Consider the following 13953-nt stretch of genomic DNA (forward strand, 5'->3'; position numbering starts at 1 on the left):
TTCGGTTCGCTCTCCCTTTTTCTTTATTTTCTTTGGTGTTTTTCTGTTATTTTTGCCTGTTTCAGTGCTCAGAGCTTTCTGTCTTCAAGGTCAGCTCAGCCTGTGTGGAGAGAAAGCAGACTAAGGTCTGCAGTTGATAGGCCAATCCATTGAAGTACCTGTTTTCCAGCTTTCAAAAGTGTTTTTGGAGCTCGGGGCTATCCCCGCTTACTGTCCCTCACCTACTGCTTGGGGGTATGGTCAGACATCAAGTCTGAATAGCAGCCCGAAAATCAGCAGTGGAGAGGAACTTCTAGTCTGAGGCAGTGATTTCTTCTCCTTTTCCAGCTGCTATAAAGACCTGAAGCAGGCTGCAGCACATTTCCAGCACAGGTTGCAATGAGTAAGGCTGTAACAGCCTGTGAGAGAAATCTGGTTGTGGGGGGGTGTCTGAAATTGCTGTTTTGGGGAGTTTCTGCATGTTCCCTGGTGTTCCCCCTACTTAAAAATCCTATTTTCGCTGTTTTGTTTTTTTAGCTTTATTTAAGTTATTTTAGCAATGTCTTGTGCCAAAATCTGAGGGAAGCCATCTTGCATTTTTTAGCAATCTTTTTTCAAAAGTTCCCTGCAAATCCAAATCAATTCTTTTTGCCTCAAAACCTATTCAGTTGGAGTCCTTGGACTCTTTTCCAACTAATCCATGCCAGGATAACACAAATTCTGTGCCTCAGGAGCGTCCGTGTGCCATGTGCCACGCTGCATACGAAGGAGAGGCAGGAGCTTCGAGCTTAGCCTCTCCTTTGCTTTCTTGGCTCAAGGATAGGGCAGCTCCCTGGTTCAGCTTTTTCTTCGGAATTCTTCAATTTAAGACTCAGCACATCAGGACATAGCCCCTCAGTGGTTTTCTACATTTCAGTTTCACGCTGCTCAGCCCTTGGGAGACCTGTTTGCAGGGGATACTAATGATGATAATCTCTCTCTCACTGTTCCACTGTTGTCCACAGACATGCCTCCCGTACTGGGGGAGACTGCTACACAAACTGGTACTTTGGATCCTGGTATAGGCCTTGGATCCTGGAGATGATCTCATGGTCCTGTGCTTATTTAAGCCCACAGTCTTGCCAGATCTCATTTCTGAGGCTTTGCTAAACTCGGACAAAACCAAATTCTTAATGCTTGAAACGGACAAAAACCCATCCATAACAGACCTGGAAATTAAAGCAATCAAATTCCCAATCCAAACCTCCCTCAAAATCCTGGGAGTGCTGATAGACAGATGCTGCTCTATGCAGACTCAAATCAATAAAACTACCCAAAAAGCATTCTTCACAATGCGCAACTTAAGAAAAATAAGGAAATACTTTGACAAAGAACACTACAGAATCATTGTACAATCCCTGGTACTAGGTCTTGTGGACTACTGCAATATCCTATATCTACCATGCCCTACAAACATGATCAAAAAACTACAGACCGTTCAGAACACAGCCCTCAGACTAATCTACTCCCTCGGAAAATTTGATCACATCACCAATGCCTACCTAGACTCACATTGGCTACCGATTCGAGCCAGAATTCAATTCAAACTATACTGTCTAATCTTCAAAGTAATCAACAGTACTGTACCTGCCTATCTAAACGATCGCCTAAACTATAATCTTCCACCCAGAACAAGAAGAACACTGACACCATTCTCATACCCACCACTCAATGGCACTCATCGTAAAAAGCTTTACGATAACCTCATAGCAACGCATGCAGCAAAACTCGAACCCTCCATTACCAGGCTATTAACCTCAACATCCGACTTCAAAGCATTCCGTAAAGAAATCAAAACGCTGCTATTCAAAAAGTATATACAAACTACCTAACCTCCCTCTCCTCTCCCCCTAGAAATCAAAACACTACTGTTCAATACCATTACAATCTTCCTAATCTCCCTCTCCTCCTCCACTTACACCGACAAGGTTCTGCGCTCTCCCTGACACCATACCCTCAATCGACCAATAAAAAAAAAAAATGGAACCTAAATCATCTTCCGAAACCGATTACCTACCAACATATGGAAACAGACAATCTGCTATGTAATGTAATGTAACCAGATTTACCTTCCAATGTTATTATGTCTATACACTCATTCTGTTATTAAGTCTATACCCTCAACCTGTATTCTCCAATGTCATGCACCCTCCTGGAAATGTCCAGTTCTCTTCCTGTGTAATCCGCTTTGAACCGCAAGGTACAAGCGGAATAGAAATCAGTAATGTAATGTAATGCATGAACTAAATTTAGACTCCCAGCCAGTTCTTTCTACTTCCTCCTCCCTAATGTGTGGAGTTGAGGGTTCAGTCTGTGACATTTCCTTGGCATCTGGACATTAATGTTTTAATCACAGCGCAGTGGGATTCTCCTGAGGGGTCTCAAGGTAGCGAAAGCCATGTCTCACTTGTATCCTATGGCACAGGAGTGCCAGCAGCTGTTTGCTCAGCCTAAAGTGGAGGCTCAGGGCACTCTATTTTTCGTGGCTCATGGAGATCTGAGCAGTATTCCAGTTCAACTTCCCAGAGGTTCTCCCAGAACTCTATGCAGAGATTTTCCAGTTCAAGATGTAACTAATCTTCCACATCTTGGGCTGCTCCCTCCTCCAAGAATTTGCAGTGACACCAATTTTGAGGAGGTTCCTCTCAAAATTTGGGACTGCCTCTATGTTTCTTCCAGCCTGGAATTCAAATTATGTCCGATCGTTGGGTTCTGGAAATCATCTAGACCTGATACAAGCTGAAATATGCCAGACTTTTGATGGATTGGTTTGTGAACTCTCCCGCAGAATGGATAGAAAAGACGGTCAAGGTACAAGCAACTGTGAAAAGGTTGCTGAATATCCAGGACATAGAGTCTGTGCTACTTGAAAACTTGGGCTCCAGCAGATACTCCATATACTTTATTGTTCCAAAGAAAATCTTCAATGATTGGAGACCCATTCTGGATCATTTGCATAAATGCAGCACACAGGGCTCCACGCTGTTCTGTCATAGCAGCGGTGTCTCCAGGAGAGTTCCTGGCTTCTCTGGATTTGACGGAGATCTACTTGCGTATTCCCATTTCCAAGACCGCAGGAAGTTTCTCAGGTTCCATGTCCTGCGCAAAATGGGGATGCAATTTCATCCCTACCTAGACCGCAGGCTAATCCAGACCCCCTTGTTCACCAAAGGTTAACTTACAGGTGATCAGAGTCCTGGAGGACCTGGGTTGGATGGTGAATTATTGCAAGAGCCATTTGATGTTGACTCGGTTCCTGCAGTAGCTGGGAGTTTTGTTCAACACAATAACTGTACATGTCTACCTTCTAGAGATGTGCAAACAAGAAGCTTTGCTTACAGATATTGTGCCTTCTAGCCAAGTCATTTCTGTCGGCATGGGAAAATTTTCAAGTCCTGAGTTCCATGGCGGCAACAATAGATGTGGTCTCTTGGGCGAGGGCCCACATGCTTCCCCTCCAACATACATTGCTTTTGTGTTGGTCCCCGCAGATGAATTCTTTGCAGAAGTCTCTGCCCTGGACACTGGAAGCTCAGGCCAACATGGATTGGTGGCTCCATTCCCAGTCCCTTGCCAAGGGCATGCCCCTTCAGATACCTTTATGGGTAGTTGTAATGAAGAATGCCAGTCTCCTTGGTTGGGGAGCTCATTGCAACCATCATCCAATTCAGAGGCACTGGTCACCCTTTCAGAGGAAGTGGTTGATCAACAGGCTGGAGCTGCGAGCTATTCGGCTGGCTCTGGTGAAATTGCAGAAGCCTCTGGTGGGCCAACGGTCAGAGTCTTCTCCGACAGCACAACAGCAGTGGCAAATGTCACTCGCCGGGGCAGCACCAGGAGTGCCCATCTGTGTCTGGAAGCTCGTCGCCTCTTCCTGTGGGCGGAGCATCATCTGCAGGTGCTATCGGCAGTGCACATGTGGCAGGAGTGGACAGTGCCCAAGCCGACTTCCTCAGCAGACAGACCTGAGACCCGGGCGAGTGAATGCTATCGGCAACAGCATTTCAAGCCATTGTTCAGCACTGGGGTCAGCCTCGTTTAAACCTTATGGTGATAGCAAGGAATAAAAAGGCAGAGAGGTTCTTCAGTCAAAGACATGAGCCCGGAAGCCAGGATTTAGACACTGTAGTCCAACTGTGGCCGCAGGGCATACTCTTGTATGTCTGTCCTCCTTGTCTCATGATAGGCCAAGTCGTCCAAAGTATTGCGACTCATCAGGGAAAGGTCATTCTGGTGGCTCCAGATTGGCCCCGCAGACTGAGGTATGTAGATATGATGCAGCTTCAGATGGTTCCCAGCCTCCGGTTCCGGTGCTTCCAGACTTTCTTTCTCAGGGTCCAGTATGCATAGAGGATCCAGATCTCTTTGTGCTTATGATATGGCTCTTGAACGCAAAGTGCTAGAGCAGAAAGGATATTTAGAAGTGGTCATTTCAACTCTTCTCCAGTCTAAGCCGACTACAGTCTCAGCATCGGCATACCCAAGAATATATGGAGCCTTTTTTGAGCTCCGGTTTTGGTGGTGTTGGCTTTTCTCCAAGGCAGCCTTGACAAGGGACGCACTGTGGATTCCTTTCGGGTCCAAGTTGTGGGGCTCCCATGTTTCAGGGCTTGAGACCGCAGACCTATGCTGACATCTCAATTGGACATCACCAGATTTCTAAAGGGTGCTCTCTGCATCAGACCTTGGATAAAACCACCGTACCCTTTGTGGGATCTTAACGTGGTTCTTCAGGCGTCCCTATGGGATTTGATGCTAAAGACAGTCTTTCTAGTAGCTGTGACCTCAGTGAGACAAGTTTTGGAGCTCCCGGCTCTTTCTTGTAGAAAGCCTTTTCTTAAAATCTCAAAGACTGGAGTAACTTTGAGTACTGTTCCTTCTTTTCTGCCAAAGGTGATTTCGGTGTTTCATGTCAATCATGAAGTCCATTTACCTATCTTCCAGTCTACAGGTTCTAAGAAACAGGCTCATATTTTGAAGAAGTTGGACTTGAGAAGAGTGCTTCTTTGATATTTAGAGGTCACCAATGAGTTTAGACTCTGACCATCTGTTTGAGCTGACTCATGCGACTAAGCGAGGCACACCCGCTTCCAAGGCCATGATTTCCAGATGGATCCTTAAAGCTATTTAATTTTAATTTAATTCTTATATACCGCTAATAACCGTGATAATAATTATCTGTGGGAAATGGTCCCTGTTTCTGTTAAGGTGCATTTGACCAGAAGTGTAGCTTTGTTGTGGGCAGAAGCTAGGGCAGTCTTTCCAGCAGATATTTGTAGAGCTGCCACTTGGTCAACTCTACACACATTTGCAAAGTTTTATAGGGTGGTCATGGCAGCAAATGAGAACTGCCTTTGGCAACTTGGTGTTATGGTCCAGCGTAGTCAGCCCATCCTAGATGTCTGGGACTACTTTTGTACATCCCACTTGTCCAGAATGACACACCTATTGCACTGGAAAAAAGAGATTTTGATAATATCTTTTCCAGTAGATAGGTGTGTCATTCTGGACCCCTGCCCTGTCCTTCCTGTGCTTGCCTACTGTCTCATTATGTTTGTTGTTCTACAAGTATGTATCTTGGATATCTGTTCCCTTCTCTTCAACTGCCAACTCCAGACTCCATCCCTTCTACCTTGCTGTGCCATATGCTTGGAACAAGCTGCCCAAATCCCTACAGCGGGCTCCGTCTCTGGCAGTGTTCAAGGCCCAGTTAAAAGCCTACCTCTTCAAGAGTGCTTTTGACTCCTAACTTCTCTTATCTTGGGTTCTGCATCCCCAGCTCTATATGTCATGTCTGTTTGTCCAAGTTAGATTGTAAGCTCTTCCAAGCAGAGATTGTCTATAAGTGTCAAAATGTACAGTGCTGCGTATGCTTTTCAGCGGTATATAAGTGATATGTAGTATTTTCAGCATCAGGGGTACTACCTGAGCTCCTTTGAAGCTTTTGTTGGATTTGGTTACTCTCCATCTATTCATTTGTTATTTCTTAGAGCAGAACTTTTATGTGCTTGGGAAGTTTTCCCCTTTTTCCATACTTCACCTGTTCTTGGAGGAGTTCTTGCATTCTTTGTAATTAACTGTAGGTGGCAGTAGAGCTCTTATTGAAGTAAGAGGGTTACAGAAAAAATCTGGAGTGGATTCCTTCTGCAGAGCTAGTGGGAATGGGTAAACTACCCCCTTGTCCAGAATGACACATCTATTTACTGGAAAATATATTATCAAGGTAAAGCATAATCTCTTTATTTTGAAATGAGTGACCTAAAAAAATATTGATACTTCTGGCTGAATGATAAGCCTCAGAATCTATGTGCCTTAGTTTACTTAACCAATACACCAGTGGTTCCCAACCCTGTCCTGGAGGAACACCAGGCCAATTGGGTTTTCAGGCTAGCCCTAATGAATATGCATGAAGCAAATTTGCATGCCTAGCACTTCCATCATATGCAAATCTCTCTCATGCATATTCATTAGGGCTAGCCTGAAAACCCGATTGGCCTGGTGTTCCTCCAGGACAGGGTTGGGAATCACTGCAATACACCATCATCACAAATGTCACAAATTTAGAACCTGGATTCATCACATACAACTGGCCAGTCACTAACTTAAATTCCTAAAAGACTTGTTATATCAATCTTGTTGCATTCACTTAGGAAACTTGTTTAAAAAATTATAGAGCCATCAGAAGCGGCACTCGTACAGTAAGCTTACAGTACAGGCCCTGGATCAAATGTGAATGGAGATTGTTGAGGTGGCTTGGCAGTGTGTTTGTCAGTGTACTTATTGAGGGTGCGTTTATAACTGGGCGCTTGAGTTTGGACGTGAAGGTGCCTACTTTATAAAGACACATTAGTCATCTATTTGCCTTTGTATATATTACTAAATCTTGTAGGATTCACATGCAGATGGAAGGCACAGACATTACACTGGTGTCTGTTTGTTTAGTGCAGACTGTATATGCATACATCGTGCATTTTATAAAATAAGTGCATAGATCCCAATTCAATCCAGACTCTACTCTTGAGCACATCTACTTTTACAATACACACCTACTTGTGCAATGCATATTTCACAGTAGGCATAATCTAATTCCATATGAGACTACTTGCTTGCAAAAATGTCTTAGAAAATCACCTTCAATCTGTGTGTAAATGAAGATCTTTTATCCAGTGTCTGGGGGAGAGGTATATGCTTTCCATTATAAGTTGGTGATTTATTTTTTGGGAGGATCTATTCTCTGAAAATTCCAACCCAGTGTTTCTGGTTTTCAAATATATCAAATTTATTGCTGTTTCCTGTTGACAATCCAGATTTGGTGGCTTTTGTGCCTTTCTAAAGTTGTCTCCAGGTAGATAAACAGACGCAGACATTTGTTGGAAACCATGCTTTTATTGATTCTTCATAGTGCCTACTAGTGAAGTTTGTAATGTTTTTCCTGAAAAATGAATGGTGGTTTCTTTCTTGTAGATGGACGCCTCTTTCATAGTATGACGTGGCTCTCAGATTATAAGCACTGCTTGGTTGTAGGAGGGAGATCCTCCCCCATTTCTCCAGCCTCTAAAGTATCGTGTCTAAAGTTCCAGCAACCGACAGATGAGAAACAGTATAGTATAGTAGTGGAAGTTGCAGAAACACATCTGAAAGAGACAGACTGTTCACACCGCTGGCGCCACTCTGCCTCAGAGGTGCTTTCATCTGGTAAGAAAGGAAAAAGATGACTTTTGCTTTACAAAGCTGCATAAAATAACACAGAGCATGGCTTTATTCTAATCTAGAGGTTCCCAACTGATGGAGTACATGAACCATTTTACAGGAGGTATGCGGTGCCTTGGCAGCACACTGGAGCCAAATGTTGCACGACCCCCATGCTCCTTCCTTGTTCTCCCAAACTAGTTCTCCCAGACACCCCATCTCCCCATCTGTCCTAACTTGCATAGAATTATGCCAGTGGCAGCAGCACAGCTATTCAGTCAGCAAGTCTACCGGGGAGGGGTGCTTTGCTAGGTTACACCCTTTCTCCTCTGATGCATAGGAATAGCCACATAGGGTCATACCAATAGTCCATGCTATTTAGCCCAGTATCCTTTTTCCACAGTAGCCAATCCAGGTCCCAAGTACCTGACAGAAATCCAAATAGTAGCAAAATTCCAGGTCTCAGGGCAAGCAGTGGCTTCCCCCATGTCTATCTCAATAACAGGCTATGGACTTTTCCTCTAGGAACTTGTCCAAACCTTTTTAAGCCCTTCTAAATTAACTGCTGTTACCACATCCTTTGGCAAAGAGTTCCAGAGCTTAACTATTCTTTCTGTTACATCCACTCCAGATTCAGTATGATAGATGTTTTATCTGTACCTGCAAACTGGGTCTTGCAGAAAGCCACACATTTTTCAGCTCTTCCTACTTAGCTGAGGAACACAGAGCACCCTACAGTTTTTTTTTCTTTCTGCACATGAACTGTGCAGAAGTCTTTCTGATCTGCTCTGCTTATTTTATTCTTTTTTTTCAATGTAAGTTCATTCTTTTTGTGGCTTCGGTGAAATTATATGAATCCACTTTTCATGTTCCAAGGCCCCAAAATTTGGAATGGCCTCCCACAAGCACCTGTGGCAACCTGATACATATTACAACTTTAGTAGAAAGCTAAAGATCCATCTCTTCTTTTCAGACCAATAACTGCAATGCAGAGACAATTGTAAACTAACAATTCAAAGTGCAATGACATCCCTGTTTCTTCCAACCTGTAATTCATTGTTCATGACCAATGGTTAGAAATCTTGTAAACTGCGTTGAATCCTTACCGAAACTTGCGATATAGAAGAAAATGTATGGTATGGTATGGTTAGGTTATCCCAGGAAAAGCAGGCAGTATATTCTCACATGTGGGTGACGTCACTTTAAAGGTTTTTAAGTCTTGAGACTGCCTGTACGGTGCATGCACTGGTGCCTTTCTGCCCAGGGTTGGCCCTCTAGACCATCAGTTCTTAGTCTTCTGCAGAGCTAAGAAGCTGTGTTTATTTGGAGTTCTTCCAAAGCTCCTAAAACTTCTAATTTCTTGCCTTTCAACTTTATTTGTTCATCATAGTTTACCCCTTTTTTTTTCATTTCTAGTTATTTTCTTTGAAAAATTTATCTTTTCAGAGAACCATTTTTTCAGGCCTTCAGGCCACTTTGAGCCTTCTCTCAAGCTGAAGGCATCGAGTATTTTTCAGCTTCGGTATTACTAGAACTTCCCAGACCATTGAATCCTTTGATTTCACGTTGGTGGTCTTTCCCTCCATGTCAAAGCCTTCTAGAGACAATAGGGGCATTTCAGTCACTGACTCACATAATTGGTATGTTCATTGTCTGGGTCCTGATTACTGTGTAGACAGTTGTCTGCACTGCTCCAAACATCAAAAACAATCACTAAAGGCTAGACAGCTCCAGTTTGAAAAGTTATTTGAAACAACATCGGGAGCATTGGGGTTGTCCACCACATCCAATGCTGGCGCCATCGATGCCTCGATCGACATCAGCTTCATCACTGCAACAACCATCAGGTGAGTTCAGTAAAAAGGCTAAGAAGCATAGACATGCTTCCCCCTCCAAGAGGACATCGGCGTCATCCCAGGCATCCACATAGTCGACACAGTCAACACTGATGTTTTGCATCAAAGTATCTATTCTTTACTAGTAGTCTTTCATAGTGGGCATGCCTCTTCATCGAGGTCACCAGCACCTAGGCGCCTAGCATCGACTGCACCATTTGTACCGATGACTACCACAGTACCAGTGCTTTTGCTTCAAGAACAAATCAGGGAGATGGTGCAAAGGGAGTTGGCTAGCATAGTACAGCCTCAGGTAGGTTAAATAACTGCAGTAACATATCAGTACCAGCCCAGCCTGAGCAGTGCTCAATGCAGGCATCAAGAGCCAGATCTCATACTCCCTACCGACATTGTTCAAGGTTGAGAAGTGAGACATCATCAAAACATCAGAGCTCTTCCTCTCTTCTTCACACTGACATTAAGCATCTTGAAGCACATAGTGGTGTTCTTCATTTCAGTAGAGACCTGAACACTCTCCCCATTGATCATTTTGACGTTCACCATCACCAGAATGTCACATCGAGGAGTGTGACTGATTTATCACACTATTTTTCATCTGAGTGCCCAGAACTCTTTGCCAGTGAGTCATATGGACTCTCTTCAGACCCATCTCCTCCTCCACCTTACAAGAGATCACCAACTGAAAGCCTGTCCTTCACAAAGTTCATACGGTAGATGGGTCAAGCCCTTCCCATAAAAATTGATTTGGAAACTGAACACAAGGCAGGGTTCTTCAATACACTGGACTATGACAAATAACAAATGATTGTCTAAACTCCTTTTCCATATCCTCATGAAGGAGACTATGCTTAAGAATTGGGAAGCCCTACTATTGGTCTCTGTTACCCCAAGAAAAATAGACTCCTTGTGTAGAGTACAGCTCCAGAATCAGTCACTTCTGGTGGAGTCTGATCTGATTAAAGCTAGTAGCTCTAGGACTTATGCTAGCACTCCTCCAGGCAGGTTCAGTCTGAGACTCTTTCAGAACAATGTTCACCAGCAGGATTTTGAGTTATAATTTTTATATGAAGTCATTAACTCAGCAACTTGTGCAGTTCGAGCGATTCCTCCCAGATGATCAGCTGCAGAGCTTCCAACATCCCACAAATAAATAGCTGGAAACAAGAAAATTTATGACTAAATCGGTATTTGACACCTTTGACATCACCTCTTAAGCGTTTGCACTATCACCATGAGAAGACAGGCATAGCTGTGAGTGTCTGATTTGAATGCCAATGGACAAGAATGGTTGGCTAACATTCCCTGCCTAAGAGATGAGCTGTTTGGAAAGAAAATAGTAGAAACCACCCAAAAGATCACTAGACATGAGCCATCTATGTCCATATTATTGGCAGCAAATCTTCCAAAACTCAGACTGTGAACTGCTTTTACAATCCTAAGCGCTTTGCTTATTACTCTAGACAAAGTTACATGCCATCATCTACCTTGTCCAGACCTCCAGCACAAAGACGACCCTCAGAAAGTCCCAAATCCAACGGCAGCAAAAGAATCAGCAGTCTCTTTGACCTGCTGAGGCTGCATTCCACTCCACACATTGGACAGTAAATGTGCTCTTGCTTATTACTTCGATCACACAAAACCTCACAGAAAATCCATCCATCTTGTCATTTGATCCTTACAGACTTGGCGCTCCAGTTAAGAAGAGTAGAATCTATACATGGCTTCGCAGACTAATTATTTTTGCTATACTCAGACTGGGCTGAGTATAAGGTCGTGTAACATCACATAAGGTTAGGGCAATGGCGACGTAAGTAGCTCATCTCCATTACACTCCTATTGAGGACATCTGTAAAGCATTCACTTGGTCCTCAGTCTATACTTTCACATCTCACTACTGCTTTAGAGAATCATTCCAGATGAGATAGTTATGAGTATTATCTCAGTTCCGGCTACATACCCTTTCTACCTATTTACTGCATGATCTGATTTATGTTAACACAACAAAACAAAATGGAATTGTCCAGATCAGAATGATGTGCACTACAAAAGTGTCCTCCAACTCATCTGATAATGTGAAGATCTTTATTCCTCCAGTGTCATAATGGTACATTCAAACGACTCTAGGACTCAATGACTCGACATGTACATGTTTCGGCCAACAGGCCTGCCTCAGGAGTCTTGAGAATCACGAATTGATGATATACACAGAATGCACATCATTCTGATCTAGACAATTCCATTTTGTCTTGTTGTATTTGTATCTGTGGTTTTGTTTTCCCCTGGTTTGTGCTTTCTGATTTATGTTAATACAGCTAGTCTATGGACTGAATAATGGTCTGACTGTGCTTCATTCTGCAGTAGTATAAAAACATTGGAGACATAAGATATTGGTATGTACAGCCCCTTATTAAAATACTAGAGCACTGTTTTCCAATGCAAGGCCCAGGGGCCAATGGCAGCTCATGGAGACCTCTGGAATGGCCTCCATTGTCTTTCTGGGGGTTTTTCCTGCTATATTGCCTTTCTATCCAGGCTAAGGACATAAAAGGGAAAGTGGATGGGGGGAAGAGTCACATGCTCGAAAGACAAGGCATTTCTCAATGGACAAAAGAATTCATTTGGAAATGCTCACAATCTTAAGGATACCAATTCCCATGTAGTTTAAAGGTGAGTTGGTGGGGATGGTTGTCATCGACACATTTTGATCAGCAGTTTCATGGGAAGATAATGGCCAGATAACTTCTTTTGTAATCCGCCTTGAACCTCAAGGTATTGACGGAATAGAAATCACTAATGTAATGTAATAGTTGATTTGGCCAAGCAGAATTGCAAAATGTATTCTCTACATGAAGCCAACTTCCCTCATCCCTTATTATACTTTCAGCTAGGGAGTCCCACATGTGAGAATATGCTGCCTGCTTGTCCTGGGGTGATGCACAGTTACTTACCTGTACCAGGTGTTAACCAGGAATAGCATACCCTCCCACCTCCCCTAGTTGGCTTCCTAGCTTTTTTTCTGAACTGATGGTTCTGTGAGCTGACATCAGGTGGGAAGGCACCAGTGCATGCACGGTAAGGGCAGTCTCAAGACTTTAAAAATGTTTTTAAGTGACATTATACTTTAGCACTGTCTGTATCGGGCTCCGTGAATGACATCATCCACATGTGAGAAAATCTGTCTGCTGTCCCTGGATAACACCTGTTACAGGTAAGTAACTGTGCTTTTTCTGCTTACTACAGAGAATCCTGCTTTTGACAGTGACCCTGCATTTTAAGCTGTAAAGGGATGAGAAGCTGCATTTCTTCCTACTCATTTAATTAAATGTTCTGATCTTGTTTTCACTTAAGGTCAGACTTACCTGTTCATCTATGGGGGTCGTTCTGTCAGAGAGCTGGCACTGAAAGATTGGGGTTTTCTTCACCCTGAAAAGCTCTGCTGGGAGAAGGTATGTGCTGACGGTGTTACAGCTCGGATAGCTTCTACCCAGTATGGCACCTACTTATTAGGATCTTAATTTGACAGTGAGAGGTATATGTAACCATGCCCAGTGCTCTCCTAGCCCCCTAGTCACTTAGTTAAATAAATTGAACAATTTGCCATATTAAATCCATGCCCCCTTGGTTCTTAGTCTTTACTTAATTCCACATTCATTTTTCTATCACCAAGATCAGGCTGACTGTCATTCACAGTTCTCTGGAACTTTTTCTGTCTCCACTGAATCGCTGAACAGGATTATAACATCCTAAACTCTGCCTCTCATTAATGTTCCTTGTCTATTTTTAGTTTTACTAGGTTCATTTAGGTTTTACTAGGTTCATTTAGACTACTAGTAAAGAATAGATACTTTGATGCAAAGCATCAGTGTTTTGACTGTGTCGACTAAATTAACAGGATTCATATTTTTGTGTATTCTAAATATATTAAAAGGCTGTGATAACCTTTTTTTTAACCAGTAAGCAAAATAGTGGTATCCAAATATTACAGCTTCCAACAGTATCTAGGGAGTTTATTAGGGTATACTCATAAATCAGTATGTGCAGAGGTAAATATTCAGTGTCTGCAGTGCAGTTAAGGATAACTGGTTAACTTTTCTCTTGTTAGGTTCTAGCAACTTGATGGATTACAGATCTAAAAACAAATTGGTTTTGTGCTAGTCCTCCAGAGTCATCCCATGATTTGGCCCCTCTGGGTACAAGTCACCCTTTTCTCCTGGTTACTTCGATCTTCCAAAACATGATGTCCTTTTCCAGTGATCTCTCTCTTCTGATGGTGTGACCCAAATTAAGACAGTCATAACTTCATTATTTGGGCTTTGACTGACATAGCCAGTTTGATCTCTTCCAGAATCCATTTGTTAGTTCTTCTGGCTGTCCACGGCACACATAAGTT

The 13953-nt window shown here is 43.0% G+C and overlaps 1 protein-coding gene across 2 annotated transcripts in view; it reads left to right on the top strand.

The window, feature by feature from the left end:
* Positions 1 to 13953, top strand: part of LCMT2 (leucine carboxyl methyltransferase 2) — a 50218-nt gene that overhangs the window by 26010 nt on the left and 10255 nt on the right. For both annotated transcript variants that reach the window (XM_033934265.1, XM_033934264.1), the window contains 2 exons: positions 7483 to 7713; positions 12912 to 13009. In XM_033934265.1, coding sequence (XP_033790156.1) covers positions 7483 to 7713; positions 12912 to 13009 — 329 coding nt within the window. The remainder of the gene's footprint in view (positions 1 to 7482; positions 7714 to 12911; positions 13010 to 13953) is intronic.

The sequence above is a fragment of the Geotrypetes seraphini genome, chromosome 2, assembly GCF_902459505.1.
Source record: "Geotrypetes seraphini chromosome 2, aGeoSer1.1, whole genome shotgun sequence".
Taxonomy (NCBI): domain Eukaryota; kingdom Metazoa; phylum Chordata; class Amphibia; order Gymnophiona; family Dermophiidae; genus Geotrypetes; species Geotrypetes seraphini.